Source organism: Pelecanus crispus, chromosome 1 (genome assembly GCF_030463565.1).
Source record: "Pelecanus crispus isolate bPelCri1 chromosome 1, bPelCri1.pri, whole genome shotgun sequence".
NCBI lineage: Eukaryota > Metazoa > Chordata > Aves > Pelecaniformes > Pelecanidae > Pelecanus > Pelecanus crispus.
This window is the reverse complement of record NC_134643.1, coordinates 65420517-65442507: the sequence shown is the minus strand read 5'-3', so window position 1 is coordinate 65442507 and position 21991 is coordinate 65420517. Positions and strand designations below refer to the sequence as shown.

Here is a 21991-nt window from a genome sequence, read left to right as displayed (position 1 = left end):
TCATCCCCAGGGTACTCAGGCCCCTGAGCTAGAGGATAGGGATGGGGACCAGAATGGAGCCCTCATAGTCCATGAGGAAGCAGTTAATGATCTGCTACGCCACCTGGACGCTCACAAGTCTATGGGGCCAGATGGGATCCACCCGAGAGTACTGAGGGAGCTGGCAGAGGAGCTTTCCAAGCCACTGTCCATCATCTATCAGCAGTCCTGGTTAACAGGGGAGGTCCCTGATGACTGGGGGCTTGCCATCGTGACGCCTATCTACAAGAAGGGCCGGAAGGAGGACCCGGAGAACTACAGGCCTGTCAGCCTGACCTCGGTGCTGGGAAAGATTATGGAGAGGTTCATCTTGAGTGAACTCAACAGGCAAGTGCAGGTCAACCACGGGATCAGGCCCAGCCAGCATGGGTTCATGAAAGGCAGGTCCTGCTTGACCAACCTGATCTCCTTTTATGACCTGGTGACCCGCCTGGTAGATGATGGAAAGGCTGTGGATGTCATTTACCTGGACTTTAGCAAAGCTTTTGACACCGTCTCCCACAATATTCTCCTTGGGAAGCTGGCAGCTCATGGCTTGGACAGGCATACTCTTCGTTGGGTAAAAAACTGGTTGGGTGGCCGAGCCCAGAGAGTAGTTGTAAATGGAGTTAAGTCCAGTTGGCGGCTGGTCACGAGTGGTGTTCCCCAGGGCTCTGTTTTGGGGCCAGCCTTGTTTAATATCTTTATCGATGATCTGGGTGAGGGGATTGAGTGCACCCTCAGTAAGTTTGCAGATGACACCAAACTGGGTGGGAGTGTCGATCTGCTCGAGGGTAGGATGGCCCTGCAGAGGGACCTGAACAGGCTGGACCGATGGGCTGAGGCCAACTGTATGAGGTTCAACAAGGCCAAGTGCCGGGTCCTGCACTTTGGTCACAACAACCCCATGCAGTGCTACAGGCTTGGGGAAGAGCGGCTGGAAAGCTGCCTGGCTGAAAAGGACCTGGGGGTGTTGGTAGACAGCTGGCTGAACATGAGCCAGCAGTGTGCCCAGGTGGCCAACAAGGCCAACAGCATCCTGGCTTGTATCAGGAATTGTGTGGCCAGCAGGAGCAGGGAAGTGATTGTCCCCCTGTACTTGGCACTGGTGAGGCCACACCTGGAATACTGTGTCCAGTTTTGGGCCCCTCAATACAAGAAGGACATTGAGGTGCTGGAGCGTGTTCAGAGAAGGGCAACAAGGCTGGTGAAGGGTCTGGAGCACAGGCCTTATGAGGAGCGGCTGAGGGAACTGGGGTTGTTTAGTCTGGAGAAGAGGAGGCTGAGGGGAGACCTTATCGCTCTCTACGACTACCTGAAATGAGGTAGTAGTGAGGTGGGTGTTGGTCTCTTCTCCCAAGTAGCTAGCGATAGGATGAGAGGAAATGGGCTCAAGCTGCGCCAGGGGAGGTTTAGATTGGGTATTAGGAAAAATTTCTTCACAGAAAGAGTGGTCAAGCATTGGAACAGGCTGTCCAGAGAGGTGGTGGAGTCACCATCCCTGGAAGCGTTCAAAAAAACGGGTAAATGTGGCACTTTGGGACATGGTTTAGTCTAGTCTACCCTTGATTGGCTTAGAGTAGACTTGGTAGTGTAGGTTAATGGTTGGATTGGATGATCTTAAAGGTCTTTTCCAACCTAAACGATTCTATGATTCTATGAAGGGAAAGGTGTCTGTGAGGGCTTTTATAGGACAGATGCATCAGTTCCCATGAGTTGTGTTAAATCATTTGTATTGGTGCTTATCAATAGACATCTCAACAGATGTCTCAGTAGACGTCTCTGGTCCTTTCCAAACTTCTTCATCTAGTCCTGTAATTCCTATATCTGTACCCATGTAGAATGGAGCTTGAGAGAGTGCCTGTCTGACTTCACCTTCTTGTCCTCAAATATTCTGCCCTCTGCCTGCTCTATTTAATCTTAATAATAAATGTCATATTCCAAATGATGTATTTCAAAGGAGAGAAATCAACCTTCAAAGGAGGCTGCTGAATTCAGGTTCTGCTTTGGAAGAGATCAGAATCTCATGTAACCTTTTTCTAAAATGAAAACAGTTACAATTATTGAAAATGATCTATTTTCCTTTCAGCAAATGAAGGCATTGAACAGCCCTTGTTTCCGAAATGAGCATTTAAAGTTTCTGGATGAACCTAAAGCAACTCGGAAATCTTACCAAATAGAACAAATTTGCAGAATATTTTTCCTTCCAAAAAAAAAGAGTATTTTCTTCTTGAAAGCTTGCTTTGGTTGGTCTCATACCTGTGTATTTACAATTTATAAACTCGTCAGAAGACACAGGAGCTGTATTCCTGATGGAAAATCAGTGGGATATATGTTTCTAAATCATCTGGCTAACTGTGTCATGTCCCGTGTCTGTTCCCCCCTGCTTCTCCCTCCCCTTTTTATCGCATTACTCCTTGAGTATATAGACTAGGAGCCTCTTATGACTTGTGTCTTAGGGGAGGGGTATGAAGCTTATTCTCATGTTGTTTTTAATCTATGGCTTAGGAGATATTTTGTTGCAGAACAATGCTATGATCTATAAACCCATCATAAAAAAATCAAAACTGAGGTTTCCATGGCTAGAGTGAAGATTATGTTGGCCTTTGGCATCAAGACTCATGTGAATCAAGTGTTTACCCAGTCAGAATCCTTTGTTTTATAAGTAAGGGAAGATAACAGTTCAGTTGTGAAATGTAATGGTGATGACCAACTTGTAAAATGCTCAGTGCATGGTTATTAGTAGTACTTTATGTGGAATTCAGGTCAGCACAATATATCTTTCTGGTTCTTTTTACAAAATTATAACAGGGTCATAAACATTTTCATTTTGTCTTTTTATTGGCAAGAAGTGTTTTATGATACTATACATGCTATGGCATTCACTTAAACTATTTTTCTTTGTTGTTCTTGGGGCTTCAGAATAGGTAACTTGTTCATCTATCTGATACTCATTCATTTTGATTACTCTTACGTCATGCAGTCTTTTCAATTGCAGCTAAAAATTCCAGTCTGTGGTGCTGTGTTGTATTCTCAAAATTTTATCAGCTGAGTCAGCTGGTGGGCAGAGAGACTTCTGCTGCAATTCAAAGGCCTGCCACTCCTTCTTGTACCCTTTAAAAAATAAGAGGCATCTTAGTAACAGAACTCTACCTTTTTCTGCCAGCAGACTAATACGTTATCCATAAGAATAGTGTTTTATTAGTGTATTCTTTTAAGGGAATAAAATAAGCCAAATAGTTCTAGTGTTGGTCCATTTGCTATTGACAAGTGGAAATATTTGTCAGGAACATGGGGGAAGGTTGCAATCTACTTTTGACTCTTTGTGGAGGATTTGTCTTTTCCCTTCTTTTTTTCCCCATGAAGGAAAAGAGAAAATGGAAAAGGAATTGCAATCACTTGGGAGCACCATCTTTCTTAAGAAGAGCAGCTTCTGTAGCAGAGTGATTTCCACCCCACCCCCCTTTTGATTTTGGGAGGAAAAATGATGTAAACTGTGTGAGGGAGAACTGTGATATTTGGAAGGGTGACAGAAAATGTTTGGGGAGTGGAAGTGTGCTAGTGTGAACCGTTTGCTGTATGTATGTGAATATGCAATAGGAATTCTAATTTAGAGATACATCCCACATCCTTCTGGTCCCCTTTGACTGAAATATTTCTGAATGAAGTAAAAGTGATTTCTTTCTTCAAATATGTTTTCTTTTGCTCTGTATTTTAGATCTGTTTTGTTCTAATTGACCTTTAGTATGTTGTAAACTATCCCTAATTCACCCAAGAGTAAGAAAAAAAAAAAGAAAAAAAAAAGATTTTACGTAGAATCACTTTAGGGTTGGGTTGGGTGGGTTTTTTTGTTACAGTATGCACACAAATACAGGATGTCATGTTTCATTTGCTTGCACAGTTTTTCCTTTTTTGTACTCTTGCATAATGGCAACTTTATTGGCTGAAGGGTAGATATCATTCTATTGCTTTCACTGTTAATGTGTTTCTAAAGTGGTATCTGTATCCTTTTTAGAACTGAGAGAAGATGGTTTCCAGCCTCCAAGCTATTTAGTGCAAGGAGTGAAGGCTTTACTTACTGCTTTAAAATTATGGATGAAAAAAGAAGTAAGTATAAGTGATTTTATTTGCTATTTTGGTGAGCTCTGTTTTGATTTAGAAGTAAGTAAAGGTCTGTGCCCTTTTAAAGTTTAGGATTATTTTTAACTGTTAATGGGTGCTGAAAGACTCTATGGAGAGTATGTACTGCTGATCTGGGGAAGAATCATCATGACAATTTTATATTCCATGATGCTACTAAAGTCTTTTTAGACCAATTAATAAACTCTTGTATTGTAGCTGACAGAAGTAGAATCTTGCTTCACCTTAGGATGGGATAAGCGTGCTAGAGGATAAGCTGATAAGGCGGGGCTTTTTTCTAACAAATCTGTTTATATAGTTGATTTATTCTAGTCTGAGGCAATGGAAGGATGGAATGCCTTGATATTTAGCATTTTCTGTTACTGTTAGTGCTTTGGCGAGCACATTTCAGGTACATCTGTATTGCTGAAGAGTCAGTTTAGATTCAGATCAGGATATTAACTTCAGTTGAATACTGTCCCTGTTGAATGTCAGCTGACTCTTGTAAAATCATTAATGTGTTGTCTATGCTGGCTTTGCTGGTGCTCTGCTCTCCAGGAAAGCTTATTTGTTTTGGCACAGCACTGGATCTGGCCTAACTCCATGTGTTTTTTCATGTGCCTGGGTTAATAAGCCCTCTTGGAACCTGGGAAGTGCTGTTTGCTGACAGGCAGTTTGGTTCTGACTGAGCTTATTAATTCTAGTTTGTTGCTGGCCATGCTGACTTGAACTGGCTCTTGGAGATCTGTTTGGTCTTTCTGTCCTCAAGTTCTCCTTGTATAAGAACTTATTATGCAACAGGTATGATATTTGCACAATGCCGCATCCAACATAATGAGCTTTGTGGAACTGAACACGAGGTGCAAATGCAGAGGTGGTTACTCTGTGTGGAATCAGCTAGGGTCCAGCCTGTGTAGCATTACTGATTCCAGGTGAACCTTTGCTGACCCTTTGTAACACCTCTGAGTTAGTTCTTCAGTGTCTCTTTGTGCCACTCTGAATCAAAGGTAGCTATTAAGCAGTGTAGCAGTATTTACAGGATGTTGTGCCTAAGCTGTCCAAGCTATCTCTGCATCCGTGGCATGGATAATAAGCAAGCTGAGTAATCAGGCTGCTGATAACTGAGATCAACCATAGCCTGTATAAATCCTTATTTTAATTTGAAATTGGATTGGACTTCCTCTTTTCTAGATTGCTGTAGTATAGTATTGTAGCATTTGTGTACTGTCTAGTAGCTGATTAAGTAGTTTGATTAATACTTCGTCTAGAATATGATACATTTCCTACTTTTCTGTGGAAAAAAATTAATTGCATGTACTGCAATCTGAGTGCTTATTAATGAGACCCATGAGTATTCCCAAACCACTGGCTGAACAGACACTTCAATTGTGAAGAAACCGCGCAGCATCAGTGATCTAGCCACAATGTTGTCTGCTGTCCACCAGCTATCATGTTCTGTACCTTGTGTTCATCTTTTCTAGATACTGTTTCATAAGTGAGCTAATCTTTTCTTTGCAGCAGGCCATGTGCGTGATAGGATTGTAGCTGTATCCACATGAAGACAGGAGGAGCTTTGTACGTTGCTACACAATCTGCTCATGCTGGGGATTTCAGACAGAATCTGAAAAAGAAATGACAAATGAATACTCCACAAATGAGAAACCTACTCATGAGGTTTCACATTAGTATCATGGAGTATGTCTTTTCAAGACATGTGAATTACCTTAGTGAATTGCTTTAAACTATTTGCTGGAGAACTTCAAACTCATCTTTAGCAGGACAGCAGTATCTTCATTTCCGCAATATTTAAAAACTGCCAAAAATTACAAGATGCTGAGAATAGAGATTGAGTGCTACTAAAATTATTTTAGTTTTCATATATTGATTTTAATTCAGTTTGTGCAGGGCTTTTATCAGTTACATGTATCCTCTGATTACTTTGGTGCAGATCATCAGTCTGCAGCTTAGTTGATACACACAATAAAGATGATGGCCTATCCAGTCATCCGAGTTCTTGGATTTTAGCTCTGGCTTCCTTCCAGCTTGCATAAGCAACAAGTCTCAGACTCAATTTTTCAGATGTTTGATCCATGAAACAGTAAGATTATTTTGAGCAACTGTTCTGTGTTTTTGAAAAAAAAAATTAATAGCTGTTGTAGAAGAAAAAAAATCAGGCTTTTTTGTAAGGAGGGAGGGATGTGGGGTTAATTATTTTTATTTTATCTTTACTTTTTTGTGTGGTTTCTTTAGTATTGATATACTTCATTGTGATGCTAGTTTCCAAAGATGGGTGGATTCATTTGCCAACCAGGACTTTATAAAATCTGTATCTCTTGATTTAAGACCAGTTTCTTTTTCCTCTGTTTATTTCCAACATTTACATAACGATTTATTGAAGCTCTTGAATGAATCATAGCTTTTTTTCATTGTTTTCTTTACCTGACATACTTAGGCCATTTTGAACAGAATTCCTCAGTCCCAAAGGCTGCTTGTTCCTTTTCCAAGAGGCAGTATGCAGAGACAACTTAAAAACAAGTTATTTAATAATGATAATAATTTTTCAGACATGGTGTCTGTAGGTATTCATATTTCCTGCCCATCCTTTCCTTCTGTCAGACTGTTAGGTTATGTATTCATTTGAATTTGTTCGCATATTTAAGTTGCTTGGATGGATTTTTTTTTTTTAAATAATTACTTTGCCACAGCTTAATTGAGAAAGCTTTGGTGTAAATAGATACCTTTTATAGTAGCAAACAAGTGAGCTTGCCAGTGGAACTTACTTTGCACACAGAGTTACTGTAAATCATACTGGCAAAATAATGTACTTCTGATACAAACTATGTTTGCATTAGGAAGGCTTTTCAGTATTTTTAAACCAGAGAAACTTTGAAGTCAGTGTATTGGAGGACTGCATCAGTCACTTCCTCTTGAAGTCTTCATGGACAGGAAGGCTTCTGGAAGAGTGAAATCCTTAAGTAGAAAGGACTGAATGGTCCTAAAATGACCAGTAACTTGCTGGAAAAATTGTACAGTTTAGTGACGGAGGTGCTGTGTTCCCAAGCGTGAATGTGTAGAGGTGATGTGTTCAAAGAATGAACAATGGTAAATAATAGCAGCCAATTTAATCTTTCCTGTAGAATTAATGGCACTGAAAAGAATGGTTATACCATGGTTATACATCTGTGGTTGTTTTTTTTGGGTTGTTTGGGGTTTGGGTTTGGGATTTTTTGGGGGTGGAGGTGGTGGAGAGGGCATTCATTTTAATGACTGAGAGGAAACCAGGTTCAATGAAATGCACATACAGTATCAAATTGCTTCTAGCAATAATTTTGCTGCTGAATCTCATTTTTGAAATGTGGGTAGCTGATACTGTTTGTGGGATATTTTTCCATTTAAATAGTCGATTAAGGGGATAGCAGAATTCATGTCAGTTATTCTGGTCTGTGTGAATGCAGTTTTGTCTGTTTAATTTTAACTAAAAGTGTCTTGGGGCAGATTTAAACTGTACATACAAAATATTAAACATATTTTTTACTAGATCTAACTTTAGAGTGTTCGGACTTACTCAGATTGGTGATAAGTAAATAGAAAACCTGTCTCTGATACTGTTTCAGAGGATTAAAGGGAACATAAACTGTTATAGCATCATAACTTTTTTATAGGGAATATTTTTTAATTACTTTCTCCAACCTACCAGATTTTAAATAAGCTAAGGTGGCAATTTTTAGAAGTCAAATGTGAGGCAGACATCTAAAAAATCTGCATGTTGGTTACTCGTTATTATTCTTGATTTGCTTCTTAGATTAAATTTTAGCCACAGTGAAATTTCCGTAGTCTTTAGCTGTTTCAAAGGTCATTAATGAGTTTCTGAAGTGTGGCTCTATACTGACTATGCTAAAGGAAAATAAAGAAGCTGAGTACTGTACTGAGGGGAAAAAAAATTAAGTGGTTGTCAGTATGGCTTTGTATTACCCCTCCTTTGGATTCTTAAAGATTCTAAGAGAAGCTGTGGGATGGCCAAACTTGAGGCGCCCTTATGTACCCTGGGCATCAGACACTGAGGGATATCTGCTGCCTTCTAAAGCTTGGACTGGAAGCTTCAGTGTGTGTGTGTGTATCCTGGCAGTTTGCAGTCATTATTAAAGAAATTAATCTGTTTTTTTTCTTTTTAAATTTTTTCCCTGTAGATTTGTTTAGTTTGTATGACTTCCGCTTTTATCTGAGAAAATGAATTAAGTATCTTTTCTTCCCCCTTCGCATACAGCTTGTAACAGAACATGCCTTTGAAATTCCAGACAACATTAGGCCTGGACATCTCATAAAAGAGCTCTCAAAAGTGATTCGTTCTGTAGAGGTAAGAACAGAGGCAACACTACATAAGCCTGCAGGAAAAAAAATCTTTGAATCAGGGAATTCCTTAGTAATTACACTTCTGATTGACTGTATTCACCTTTTAATTTCTTTAACATTCATTTAATAATAGAAGATCAAGAAGAGAACTGTTGGGAATACTAACCTATGGGTATTTCAAATAAAGAAAATGTATAGCAAGGGTGTTTTATGTATTTAAAAAAAAGATTTTTTAATGGTGAAATTATTTGTAGGTCGGTATTTCTAAAATGTTCTCACTTAAAACTACTTAAAATAATTACTGTGAATATGTTGTTAGAGAGTTTAATTTGAAACTCTGTGCATATTGCATTCTCCTACCCTGTTGTTTGTTACTTCTGGTCCAGTTGTCACCTCTTTTGCTCTTTTTCTTATGTTTTGTCCCTATTTGTTATATAGTCAGTGGGGTTTTTCTTTCTTTTTTTCCCTTCTATACCAGTGTTTTGCTCCTTTATTCCTTAATGAATACAAATTCTTGAAAAATTCTGACATTTGCACGTGGAGAGAACAATTCAGAGAACTGAAATGTGATCTGTTGGGTACAATACATGTCTACCCTACGCTGCCTTCCTGAATAAAACCTTATGTTTTGGTGGTAACTTTTGGTGTTAAGCACTACTATTATGGGAGAGTTTAAAAGCCCCAAATGAGAAAGAGGTACAATAGAACCAAGCTTTGTATGTCAAATCTGTAGGAAATATGTAGTACTTCTCTAAAAGGTCTAACAATTTTATGTAACTTACATTTAATTAGATGAATAAGAAGCAGCACTTAAATATGTGGATTTATTCCTCTGAGACTGTTCTGAAATATGTGTTTTTGATTAAAGGAGGAAAACAGCAAACTAGTTAAAACTCAGGGAATTCTTGGTGTGTGTCCAACTTCACGGTCTTCGCATGAAACAACTTCCCCTCACCACTCCAGACGAAGGGTGAGGAAACTGCGAGACCATGCTACCAAAACTCCTTCTAATCTGGACATCCTGGAACTCCACACCAGGGAGGTACTGAAAAGGCTGGAGATGTCACCATGGGAGGAGGCAAGTATTAAGTTATGTGCAAGAAAAACAAAACCAGAGTAGATTTCTAATCTCTGTTGGAAAAGAAAAGCTTTTAACGTAATAAGAATACAGGCTACTACTCTTTGTCATATGAGATTTAGATAGATTTGGTTTTCGTTTCTTTCTTTTGAGTTTTCCTGATAGGAATTTCTCTCTTCCTTGATAATTTTTTGTGGAGGTTCCTTCAACCTTTTGATTCAGAAGGTGCCCTGAACCTGCTACCTACTTCAAGTATGGTTTTTGAATTAGGACTGCTGTAGCTATCAAGTGCTCCTTTGAGTCAGTTCTGTGAAGAAAAAGGAGCTTGCAAAGCCTTGATTTGGTGAGGCCCTGAGCCGCACTGCTTCTCTGTGTGTTTTTAGATAGCTGTTTCTTATAGTTCAGTTACTGTAATTTGATTAGCCTTGTTTTTTGGTCATGTTCCTATGTCCTGTATGACTGTGCATTCCTACCAGTAGGCCTAAGGCTGCCTTTGGTCTCCATTGTGGGGCTGCGGACTTTGTGGTGGTACTACAAAGGTATCATGGAGTGAATGAGCGAAATGTAGTCTCTTGAAAATTTGGCTTTTTTCAGGTTTGATGACCTTATTTCAAAAAACAGCAACAGAAATGGGAGAGGGAGTGAGAGAATGGAAATAAGTAGCTTTCTGAGAATAAGAAAAGCTGACAAATTTAGTTGGGGCGGGATGGACTGTCATAGTGGAGAAATACTGATTTGGGCCCTTATACTGATCTTCATAAGGCATGAACAAGACATTCATTTAGCCCCCAAAGACAGGAAGCTGAACATAAAATTTACCACAGATAGTTAACCTGTGCAGTTCATTGCTACAAACAAATGTTTAGGAGTGTTAGTCATTGTCATTTAATGTAGAAATATATTGTTCATGACCAATATTGACTTGTAAAAACAAATAATATTTTACATGTTCCTGGTTGGGCACATAAGTGTATCGCCAGTTGCTTCAGAGTATATGTCAAATGTAAATTGCTTTGAGCTAAGAAAGTTCTATTTATGGCAGGTTACTTTCCATTATTGATGTTTTACTAAGACAGTAAATGGGACATAATCAGTACTGGGATACTAATTCCAGGGACCAGATACCCAATCCAGGAGTTACCTTATCAGTTCCAAGCCCACCTTTTGGCATGCTTGTGTGTATTGGTATTTCTTTGTTTTGAATGCAGTGATAATTCTCCAAAGCAAACATAAAAGGAGTGTTATAGTGAAGTTGTAGTTGTTTCAGATGTTTCAGGAGAGTATAGATGATTCAAGGAAGGAGAAGATGCAGTCTACTGGTTTTTTACATGCAAACATGTTTTGTCTGAGCTTTCTTCAGTTGGTTATCAGGAAGGTAACCATCCTGGTGCTGAATTTAAGCTTTTGTGGAGTGCAGAAAAAACCCAATTGAATTTACAGAAGGGAATAATAAGCAGTATTGCTTTTACTTCTTTAGGATACCGCAAGCTCAAAACTGAATGGGAGATTTAACAAGCCCTTTCAGCCATCTTCTACAGTACCTGAATGGCGAACAAAAGACAACGATCTTCGCCTTCTGCTGTCAAATGGAAGAATAATTAGGTACAAAGGGTTGATTGTGGATCACTTGTTCCTACTCATTATGGTCTGGAGCATGCTAATTATTAATAATATTTCTTTTCTGTTTGTGGAGCTTTTACCAGTAAGATTCATGTTAGGAATGTAGAAGGAATGCTGTGTCTCTTGTCCACCAATAGAGCCACGGTTATGGAGTGAAGAGGAGGAGATTCTTTGCATGTTCCTTTGTTACAGCATTTCATTCAGTTGCTCAGTGGAGTTTGTACTGAAGGGAATGCTTCAAAGTAGAAACGGTTGTTTTGTATCCATCTATTAGAGTGATTCTCATTTAAAATATTCTGGTGTAAAACTTTGCGCATTTTTATGGAAAATACAGTTGTACAGGGTGTAAAATGGGGATACATACAATTTGGAATGAAGAGATGAACATAAGAGAATGTGTCCTGGTTTCGGCTTGTTGTTATTGTTGTCTTTCGAGAGTGTGTTGTAAATAATGAAAGGAAAACAGTTGCTTCAGGTTTGTAAGAGTAATGATTTTTTTTTTTCCCTTGCGGGACAGAGATGAGAGACGCCCATTTACAGATCGAAGTCTTTACACAGCAGATAGTGAAGATGAAGATGACAGGACAAGGTCGAAAAAGGCGACTGTTAAGGTAGAAGACCAACCCTCAGGATCTGAAGGAGAAGGGAATGCAGATGCCCAGAAACCACTGAACAGTAAGCTTGTCTCTAAGTCCTATCAGTTGAACATTTTGATGATCTTGAAGAGGGTCTAACTATTGTGAGGTCTGACTGAAATTTTACCAAAGTATAAAGAGGATAAACTAATAGATCAGAGAAGTAACATTAGAATTTATAACAAAACATTTGTCAAATATTATCTGTCTACTGAAGAAGCTAACAGGATAGAGTTGAAAAGTAAAACTCACCTTTTTGTGTTAGTGCCATCTTGAATAATATGTACAGCATTTTTCAGAGTGGAGGTTTAATTTGTGTTCTAGATGAGTATTTGTTCCTTTTGGTCTGTTTCATAGTGTAAGAATGTTGATTTTTCTTGACCAAAATATACTTCAGTGTGAAAAGTTCATCACATCATTTACTGTAGAGAATAAAAGATCATAACATGCAGCTAATTTTAAACCTATCTCATATTTCACTTTTCTGTTGCATTTGGTGATTATATATTTGATCATACAGTTTTGTATGTTTTGCTAATGAATAGGTTTATTCCATACAAGTGATCAAACATAATTTAGCATTAATAAAATCTTATACTTTCAACCTTTGCAGTAATCTGCAAGGCTGAGGAAGAATTTAGGTTATCTGTAAAACACTTTAACCCCGCTTCCCAATACTTTAAACCATCCTTCACTAGGTGTTAAACTTTTTTGGTCTTTCTTGTAGCCTCAAGCTTTCCTGTCAAGTGTTCAGAAGCGCTGATCACACAGTGTATTAGTAAAATATCAATATTGATGCCCGTTTTCAGTGCCTATTTTTAATAGCACTGTCTGTGTGCAGTGGCAGATTGGTCCTTGACATAGCTGTTCAGCTCTCTGTTTAATTATAAAAGTCACATCCTTTCACAGTAGAGCTTACAAGGACTCAGAGGGTGTGTGTTAGGAAACTGAGGTCAACACTTAAAACATAACAAGACTCCTCTAGAGACTTACAATTCCCTTAGTTTCCTGCACAACAATTCGTAACAATATTTGAGTCCATCGTCAGCCTGGGTAAAATATTTAATTATTTTTGTTAACAAAGCAATTTGTAATCCCTGTTGACTGTGCTTCCAAAGGTCACAGAGAACAGTATTAAAAAATTTGCCCAGGAAAGAGGTCCCTCTTGGGTACTCAAGAACCAACAAGGCAATTGGCTTGTTGAGTGCAGGCTTAGGCATATGTGGTGTTTTTCCACTTTCAGAATTAAACTAAGAAAATTAAACTAAGTTTTACACTTGAATCAAAGATTAAGTCATACAGAGAAACGGTAGATTTTCTTCAAAATTGTTGCTCTTACTTGATACAGAATGAATATGGCAGTGGGCTAAATGTAAGAAATGCACTTAGAACTAGAAGTGAATGTTGAGGTTGTTCTTCCAGATCAGGGCTATCGCTAATATTTTTAATTGAATAATGAGAGTCTTCAAACTTCCCTATTAAAGATCAACTACATTTGATTATTTTGCCTTAACTGAAGGTCGAGAGAGGGAGAAGATACTCTTTTGCAGAGAATTCCATAAAAGGAACTACCTGTTTCTATAACAGCTGCCACCTTCCATTGTTCTTACTGGGATTTAGGCCAAGAGGCAATGTCGACAGAGAGATGCCTTTAAACAGATCAAACTCTATATAGCTTTGTGTGTCATGCCAATGTTCTGGTTCTAAATGGTGATCCAGTGTTATCAGAGAGACAAAGATCAAGTGCTGTGCTTAACAGAGCAAGATACTTTGTGTGGATGAGGGGAAGGTGATTTAAGATACTTTTTTGAATTTGCAGTAGCTTAGCCTGATCTTACAGATAAACAACTGCTTTCCTTCACACGATTTCTGGAGTATTCCTCCCAGACTCTGGAAGCATGCGGAGCTGTAACTTCATCTGAGGGTAGACCGGTTCATTTTAAAGTAAAAATAGTAATTACCAAGGTAATTCACAAAAACAACAAACAAAAAAAAGCAAAACCCAACTTGTATATTTAGACTGAATTTTTTTAAAGCTCAGTTACAAATTACGTGCATGGATGAAGAGGTGAGGGCTCCTAATAATACATGATGTGTTGTTGGGAAGATCAGTAAATGTATCTCAAAAACCTGTATGTGAAAGAGAAGGGGGAGAAAACTGTAATCTTTTGCAAGGGAATGTAGAAAGCAGGGAGGGAGTGGAAAGCAATTTGGAATTTTTTTTTTTTTTTTTTTTTTTTTTTTTTTTAAGAGGAGTATAAAGGAATGCAGCTTCCCTGCCTTTTTGAACAATATAAGGCAGAAAGAAAACTGGGGAGGTATTCTCTGACTGCTTTGCACAGAGCTTGCAAAATAAAGAAGTGTTAAAAATGGACAATGGTTTGGCTGCATATAGGAATATTGGCATAGCCAAACTGGATCAGACCTGAGGCTCATACAGTGTGTTATGTCGTATATGCTGGTACCCAGCCCCAAATGAACCAGGAATGTCTCAGTAATGTTGGGTGGCTTTAGCTGTTCAGTCTAGATCATATTACCAGGTAGTAGGCAGATGATAAATAATTCGTCTCTCTTAGTAGGGCATCATCAGTTAATCTCTATGAGAAGGCATGAGGGCTTATGAAGCGTGACACTCTGTATTTAGCATTGCTTTTATCAATCTTAGTATTATCTGTGTATAGCTAATTGTGTACATGTCCAGTTTCTTTTGTCTTGCTGAATCATTTGCCACCTTATAGGAAGATTCACATTTCTTCTTAATGGTTTTGTCATTTTAATTAGGATTTTTCAGTTACTTAAGACAGAAAGAAGAAAAATTCCTGAGGAGCCTTCATGAAGTTTGTGTGTTTTTAAATTGTGGTTCATTATTTACACATTGATTTTTGCCTAAGATCTGAAGCTCCACATGTGAGCATATTTAGATACCCTTAATTGTTCTTGCCCCTTCCTTTAAATTGTCTCTGAGTTTGGAGCAGGTTTTTTTTTTCTTTGAAAAAGGCAGTAGTCCAACGGAAAATTCATTTGAGCTATATAATGGTATTATTTTCTGTATTGTGCATGCTCTTGCTTACCCTAGAATCTTGTTTGCCTTTTTGAAATGAGCTGAAGGCTTGAGTTATCATTAGAAATCCCTTGGGTTTTCTGAGCTACGGTAATTTAGAATATTCATTTTATTGTCACATGTTGAGCATTACTTTATTTAGCTTAACTTGATACACAGTGTTGTTGCTCATTTACTGTGTTTGGATATTCCTCACAGTTCTTTCTAATACTATCTTAAGTTTAATTAGTCTTCTCTACGTTTTGGTCCCAGCTGTTCAATTTATTCACTTTCTGATAACCTGTCTCATTCTTAGCTTTCTTCTGACTCTAAAAATAATTTCCTCTTATGCAGTGTTTAGAAATTAATAATATCCCTTGAAATATATTTGATGTGTATTTATGAGCTTTGCCGCAGTCTGCAATAGGAACAAAATCCTACTAGAATTGCAGTGTATATAGGGTTACAGGTACACTTTTTATGCTTGCATAATTAATGAGTTGTGAAGAATTGCGTTCTGTTTATGTAGTTTCATATAAAAGTGTGCTGAAAGCAAAGCAACACAAATCGGAAATTAGCTCTGGAATGAAGACAAGTAAAGCTAAAATGTTGGTGTGCTTCTACCATAGTTTTATATGACGCTATAAGTACTTGAAAACTTGAAAAAGTTATGTTGTTTTCTTTATCTATTACCTTCTTGACACACATTCATAAATTTTTTATTCTATTTGGCTTTCTCCAAAAAACTCTTGCTAGTTAAACTGCATGTTGTAGTCTTTCATAAATTTGTACTTAATCAAGATTTCTGCCAGCAGTCTTGACTCAGGTATACAACCCACTGACCTTGAGCCTTGGATTCTGAAACAAATGTGTTTCCTACTCATGGTTGTTTGGGACATATCCTGTCTTTTAAGAGTACATGCTGCTTAGAGCTGCTCAGCTACTTCATGTTTGAGCTCTTTCCGCACTTAAAAAAGTAAATCATGTGGACTAGGTGGCTGATTTGATTGATTGCTTTGTCATATGACAGTGTTTTTGATGTCTATTTTGACACCTCATTCTTTGATTAGTACTTTATCTTACTACTAGCAAAAAGCATGTCTAAGGTTGGTATTTCCTCTCCTCCTCTTCCTTTTCAGGTCTTTCTGTGATGAAGATCAATGCAAGTACATTGTATATCATCACAGTAATATTTTAATCTTCTTTAACAGGTCTGCATTTTAACCCTGATTGGCAGCTCTGTAGTAGCACAAAACAGGCAGAATATACCAGTAAATTGTGATGTAAAAGTAAAATTGCAAGCAACACAATGATTTTTTCACCTTTAAATCACTTCATATTCTCTGACTTCCCTGTTTAGTGTTTCTAAGTGCTTTTATTTTTAAACAAGGAAATTCCAGGGTCAAAGAGTCTAGGACAAAGTAATATTGAAGATTAATTCTATTAAACTTTTTTGGAGAGCCATTTCTCTGACTCTAGCCTATATACAAAAGCAGAAATTGCCCAAGGTGCCATCTGTGGAGTATGTGCTCTGTGGGAGAGAAAAATACATGCTCCTGCTGCACCTGATTTCTCTTTTTCTGGCTTCATCCAGTGAGCTGCTTGAGGGGTCTGTTGGTCGACAGTAGGCAACTCACCAGAGTTTTAAGCAAACTTGACTTGTGAAACAGATCAGTGTGTGAATGTGCTTTTGTTTAGACTGTTAAAAACTAAATATGTGTTTCTTGTTCTTTACTTCCAAAATAATTGTTAAATATTATATGTAATAAATGTTGGGTCTTATATTTTAATTTTTCTCTCCTCAGTGTTCTTTGAAAGTGTGAAATCAGAACTCAGGAATGGATCCTCAGAGTACTCTGATATTTCTGATTCAGAAGAATCTGAGCCTGATTGCACTACACAGGTATAGCTAGAAAAAGTCACAAAAGTTAACAAAGCAATTAAATATAATTTTGCCCATTCACTTCAAATTTATCTGGTCAAAGTTTGTGTTAAAAGAGCAATAACAAAGTATTTAATTCTTGTTCAAGTTAATATCTCAAACTTACGGTTCTGCCTCATTTTTCATTTATTCTAGTGTTGAGAAAAATTACAAGATATGCTATCTTGAGCCAAATTTCATGATCATCTTTGTCATTAAAGTGGGGCTGGCAAAGGATGAGCCCTGCTCTGGAACATGCAAAGTCTGAGAAAAGTTAGATCCTAGTTGCTTTGTTCACTTCTTCCATAACAAGTCTAAATTTCATCATTAGAATTATGGATATCTACCACACAGTTTCATTTTAGAGCATGGTTAAATGGAAACAATCTTGTAGGCCTTCACTTTTTTTAAATAAGCTGAAGTGGCTAAATCCTATTGAGATGTGTTAGACTATTTGAAATAAATGGGAATCCTCCATTTGAGGGTCTAGATTGTAGTGATTTCTTTACAGCTAAATGAAATATAAATGCACACACACACACACTTGTACATGTATATATGTTTACATGCATGTATTTTAATACAACTTTTAGTGTTTAGAAATGTGTATATGTATATACAAATGTTTTTATGATTTTTTTCCCTTGCAAAATTGTGCTCTGATTGCAATTTTAATTGGATAGCAGTAAAATGCTAGTAGGGTGGCGTGATTACCTCAAACTTTTGTTCTGTGCTTCTGGAAAGCTAATGCTTTGGTGTTTCTTTCAATCGTCAGCCTATTATAAGACTTTACAAGAAGTCTTCAAATTCCTACTTTTTCCATGGTGGTCAAGATCTGTTTTCAATATTTGTTGTCTTCCATCATTACCTTATCTAGATGTTGGAATAAGTGATAGGAACATTCATGATGTGGCTTCTTCTGGTTTCCTGAACTGCATTGTCAGCAACTTTGGCTTAGCAGGTTGTTTTTTTTTTTAAGACACAGAATCAATAGTTATTCAGAAGTGATACATTTTTTCTTCACAGGAGACTGTAGCCGGTTTTGGATGACTTCGTCATTGAGTGAAATGTTTTATATTAATGCTATTTACTCTCTTAGTTCATTTTGGATATATCATTACAAAAGACAAATTTAAACATGCAGAAAAATGATTCCATTCGATACTAGTAGAAATTAAGAAGCAGAAGGATAGAGAAGGAACTATCTCAGTAGCTCCTGTAAATCCTTTTTATGTTTTTATATTGCACCGGAGATCTTCACAAAACAAGCTAATAGCTTTATTACTAATATTGAGTCATAGTTATAATTTAATTGCCCGTTTGTTTCACTTTCCGAGTGTCAAAGATTAACAAGCTGCTCTTGTGAATGACACTATTGTATAAAAACATCCCTTGGCGATACAATGCACTTCACTCATTCCAGTTCTGTTTTTGATGATAGGGAGAGTGGAGTCAGTCTTGAAGGATTATGATTCCTTCATGTCCTAATCTTCCATTTTCAACACTTTTATTGATTGTCATGTATATTGCTTGGCTTGAAAAAATAATTGTGGTGCTCTCTGTACTTGTTGAAAATAGATTAGTCTGAATTACCAAGCTGGAAATATCTAATGTAGCCCTTGCTTCACATAAGGGCATATTGAGTCACATACGGTTGCTCCACCTTTGAGAAGCTCTTGCCCATACAAGCTGTAATCTCAGCAGGAGCTGAAAAGCCCTTTTATTCATTAAATGAGGCTGTGCCATTGTAAGGGAGGTAACAGCTGCTGTGCTGCTGTTTCTGCTGTGTTCTGCATTTACCTGAGAGCTGCTGTCACTCAGAAAGTTATCTTTTGTGAGAGCAGGAACCAGAAACAGTTTGGGCAGGTTGCGTCCCATTATATGTAGTAGGCATCAATTCTGGCTGCTGCTTGGAACCATACTTCCGTATTTTTTCCTCTACCTTGAATACAGAAGATAAGAATAATCAATGCTCTGTTTAAACAGAATACAATGATTTGTGCATGGTTTAATATGTGTGGTGTTTTCTGTAACAAAATGGATTTTGGAGATGCTTTCTATACTGCTGGAGCGTGTACTCATCAGTGTTAGAAAATTTGGCTGTATAGCAACTCAGCTGCTATATTCAAATTAACTGCATTCTGAATACTATATATATAAAAAAGTTGGACCTGGAAGCTTTTGAATTTTTTACTTAGCATAAATTAAGGTAGTGTTTCTATTTAGGAGGCGTGGTGACCATTCTGCATACTGTTTCCTTGTGTTTCAGCAGAAGGATTCCTCCACAGAGGAGTCGGAAAGCTCAGGTGATGAAGAGAAGCCGGAAGTAACATCAAATTTCAAAGAGGAATCTAAGGTCACGAGAGACCTTTGTCAAAATACCCAGAAGCCATCCAGAAATGAAACTCCCAGTAAAAAGTAAGCACATTGTGGGCATTTGTTTATAAACTGTTACACCTTCTTGCACATATTTATGGTTATGCTTTTATACCAATGTAAAAATAATTCCTTCAGAGAAATTGAGGGTTCTGTTTTGAACTGCTTAATACTCCCTTATTTTTCTAGGGAATGTCCTACCTCGACAAGTACAGAAGAAGAAGCTATTCAGGGCATGCTTTCTATGGCAGGATTGCACTATACGACATGTTTACCAGGTCATACTCAAAGCACAGACTGCACAGGTAAAAGAACCTCTCTTCAGGAACACAGAAGCTACCCCAGGAGTCGGCATAAAGATAGACAGCCATCTCAGAGCCACAAAACAGTAGAATGTGGTAGGTGCCTGAACTAATGACACTGCTGCTCTCTGCTCTTGGACAAACTGCTCAGAATAAGCACTTAAAGTTAAATTTTTAGATTTGTAGTCAAGTTTTAAAGCAAATCAGACAACATTTAAAAAGGTGCGTTCTTTGGTTTTGGTTTGGTTTTGGTTTTTCTTCCTATAAAAAGTAAATGTGTACTTCTGAAAACTGGGACAAACTTAGTTTGAGAGGTCATCAGAATACATCTTCTAAATATTGCCATCTAAGAATTTTGTGGCATCCTTACAAGAGTGGCAAAGTTATGGCTAGATTGAAAGTGTAGTCTCCTTGTTGAAAGTGTAATCTTCAGAAAAGATTGACAGAACCTTCATGGTTGCAGCTTTCATGGCATGTTTGTTACTTAGATATCCATAGGAATCTGCTTGGTGATTTTTCATGTGTCTTTGGAAGGCATGTTTGGCTTTACTCCTGAAATTCTGCTATGAATGCAGTGCATTACAGGAGATTCTAATCTTGACGAGGAGAATTCAGAGGTAATTTTTTTTTGTCCATCGCATTTTGATGTCTGTGGAAAAGAGACATCTGTTAAATGCATTTTGGGAACGACAGGCAGCAGAACATTAACGCTAATTCTCTCAAAGGAATCAAAATCACTTCTTGGAACACAGAGTGAGTCATTATGTTTGAAAATTCTTTGTTTGAGAAGGAAATGGAAGAGGATTATAGCTTTGCTGATGTGAAACAAATAGAACCCCACCAACAAATAGGGTGCTAATTCAAAGAACTAGCAGTATGTTGATTTTTGCTTACATGGATAACAGGAGAGCCTAATGTGATGTCATGGACTGTGTTCTGGTAATTGAAGCTGTATGTCCTTAAATCCCACCAAATAAATAAATAAACAAACCCAACAACAACAAACCCACCCTAAGCAGCAAAACACACGGACACATACAGTGCCTTTCCATCTTTGTAACTTTACGAAAAACATAATATCCAGGTTTCTAAATTGTGAGTTGACTCAGGCCAACAGCTAAGCATCCACACAGCCACTTGTTCTCTCCTCCCTCCCTGTGGGATGGGGGAGAGAGTAGAGCAAAAGTGAGAAGATTCATGGGTTGACATAAAGACGGTTTAGGTGAAGCAAAGAGGAAATGAGTGGTGCAAAGGCAATCACTCACCACCTTCTGCAAGGAGACTGATGCCCAGCCAGTCTCTGAGCAGTGACTACCTTGGAAGACTGCCTGTCCCCCAGCCTCTTCCTCTACCCCAGTTTTTGTAGCCAAGCATAACATTATATGGTATGGAATATCCCTTTGGCCAGTTCAGGTCAGCTGTCTGGGCTATGTCCCCTCCCAGTCTCTTGCCCACCCCTAGCCTACTTACTGCAGGGGGCAGAGTGGGAAAAGAGAAAGCTGTGACACTGTGCAAACACTGTTCAGCAACAGCCAAAACTTTGGTGTGTTGTTATCAATGCTGTTCTAGCCACAAATCTAAAATATAGATTTCCTAACGTATGGACTGTTAGGAAAAAATTCCATTCCAGACAGACTGGAATCAAACTCCACGGCTGAAGATGAAACTCTGCTTCTTAACTCATGGATTTTGCAAAACCTTTCGGTCTCTCCAAATTCAACTTGAATTGGTGTCGTGGGATACCCTTAATTTTACAAGTTAACTGTATTGTAAATGTGTTTTCAATGTGGACACTTCTTCTATAAGCCTATCAGCATAGATCTTCCATATGTTGTACCTGAATAGCACATCAGTGCTTAGAAACAATACAATCAATAATACCTGAAAATTAAAGACAATGTCCATCTTTGCATGAACTCCTCATGATACAAAGCCATGGTAGAAAACTGTAGTGTAACAAAGCAAGTAAGCTGTCCTCAACATCAATGCTTTCAAACTGAACGATTATATTTGTCTGACCTTCTTTCTGTGGTATATGGATCATTAATTAGGTGTATTTATATTGTGAGATTGTTTTCCCAATTTAGTATGTAGAACCGAGCAGCTCTGATAACTTTTATTTTGTATCTAGGAAATGTTTTCCATTGTATTTTCCTTTCTTTCTTGTTTTAACTTTAAAGTTATTCAAATGTATAATTAACTTTGTATTCCTAGTTTTTGATTTTAAAATTTAAGCTTGTTGAACTTCTCTTTAGGTAGGTCTGTGAAGGAAGAGGAAAGAGACTTGGGGACTTCAGCATGGGCTAGACACCTGAATGAAGCTTCGAGGATTACCCCTCAGGTAAAACAATACTTTAAACATTTTGAACACAAAAATTTTTATAGGAAAAAGAGATCATGAAATTGTAAGTATAGAAAGCATGGTGGACAGGTCTTTCCACGCTGCATATCTGATAATAGATAATTCTGATGCTGGTAACTGAGTATTACGTTTTTGTCACGCTTTTTTTTGTTGCTGCTGTTTTGATTTTT

The 21991-nt window shown here is 37.9% G+C and overlaps 1 protein-coding gene across 3 annotated transcripts in view; it reads left to right on the top strand.

Annotated features, from left to right (window-relative positions):
* KDM7A (lysine demethylase 7A) overlaps nucleotides 1-21991 on the top strand; it is a 74990-nt gene that overhangs the window by 45998 nt on the left and 7001 nt on the right. The window contains exons 10-18 of one of the 3 annotated variants that reach the window (XM_075725619.1): nucleotides 4034-4125; nucleotides 8402-8491; nucleotides 9356-9565; nucleotides 11043-11167; nucleotides 11703-11860; nucleotides 16666-16763; nucleotides 19054-19199; nucleotides 19347-19559; nucleotides 21719-21800. In XM_075725619.1, coding sequence (XP_075581734.1) covers nucleotides 4034-4125; nucleotides 8402-8491; nucleotides 9356-9565; nucleotides 11043-11167; nucleotides 11703-11860; nucleotides 16666-16763; nucleotides 19054-19199; nucleotides 19347-19559; nucleotides 21719-21800 — 1214 coding nt within the window. Of the gene's footprint in view, nucleotides 1-4033; nucleotides 4126-8401; nucleotides 8492-9355; nucleotides 9566-11042; nucleotides 11168-11702; nucleotides 11861-16665; nucleotides 16764-19050; nucleotides 19200-19346; nucleotides 19560-21714; nucleotides 21801-21991 lie in introns of all 3 variants that reach the window. The other 2 variants (XM_075725691.1, XM_075725545.1) reach the window with 2 other exon arrangements.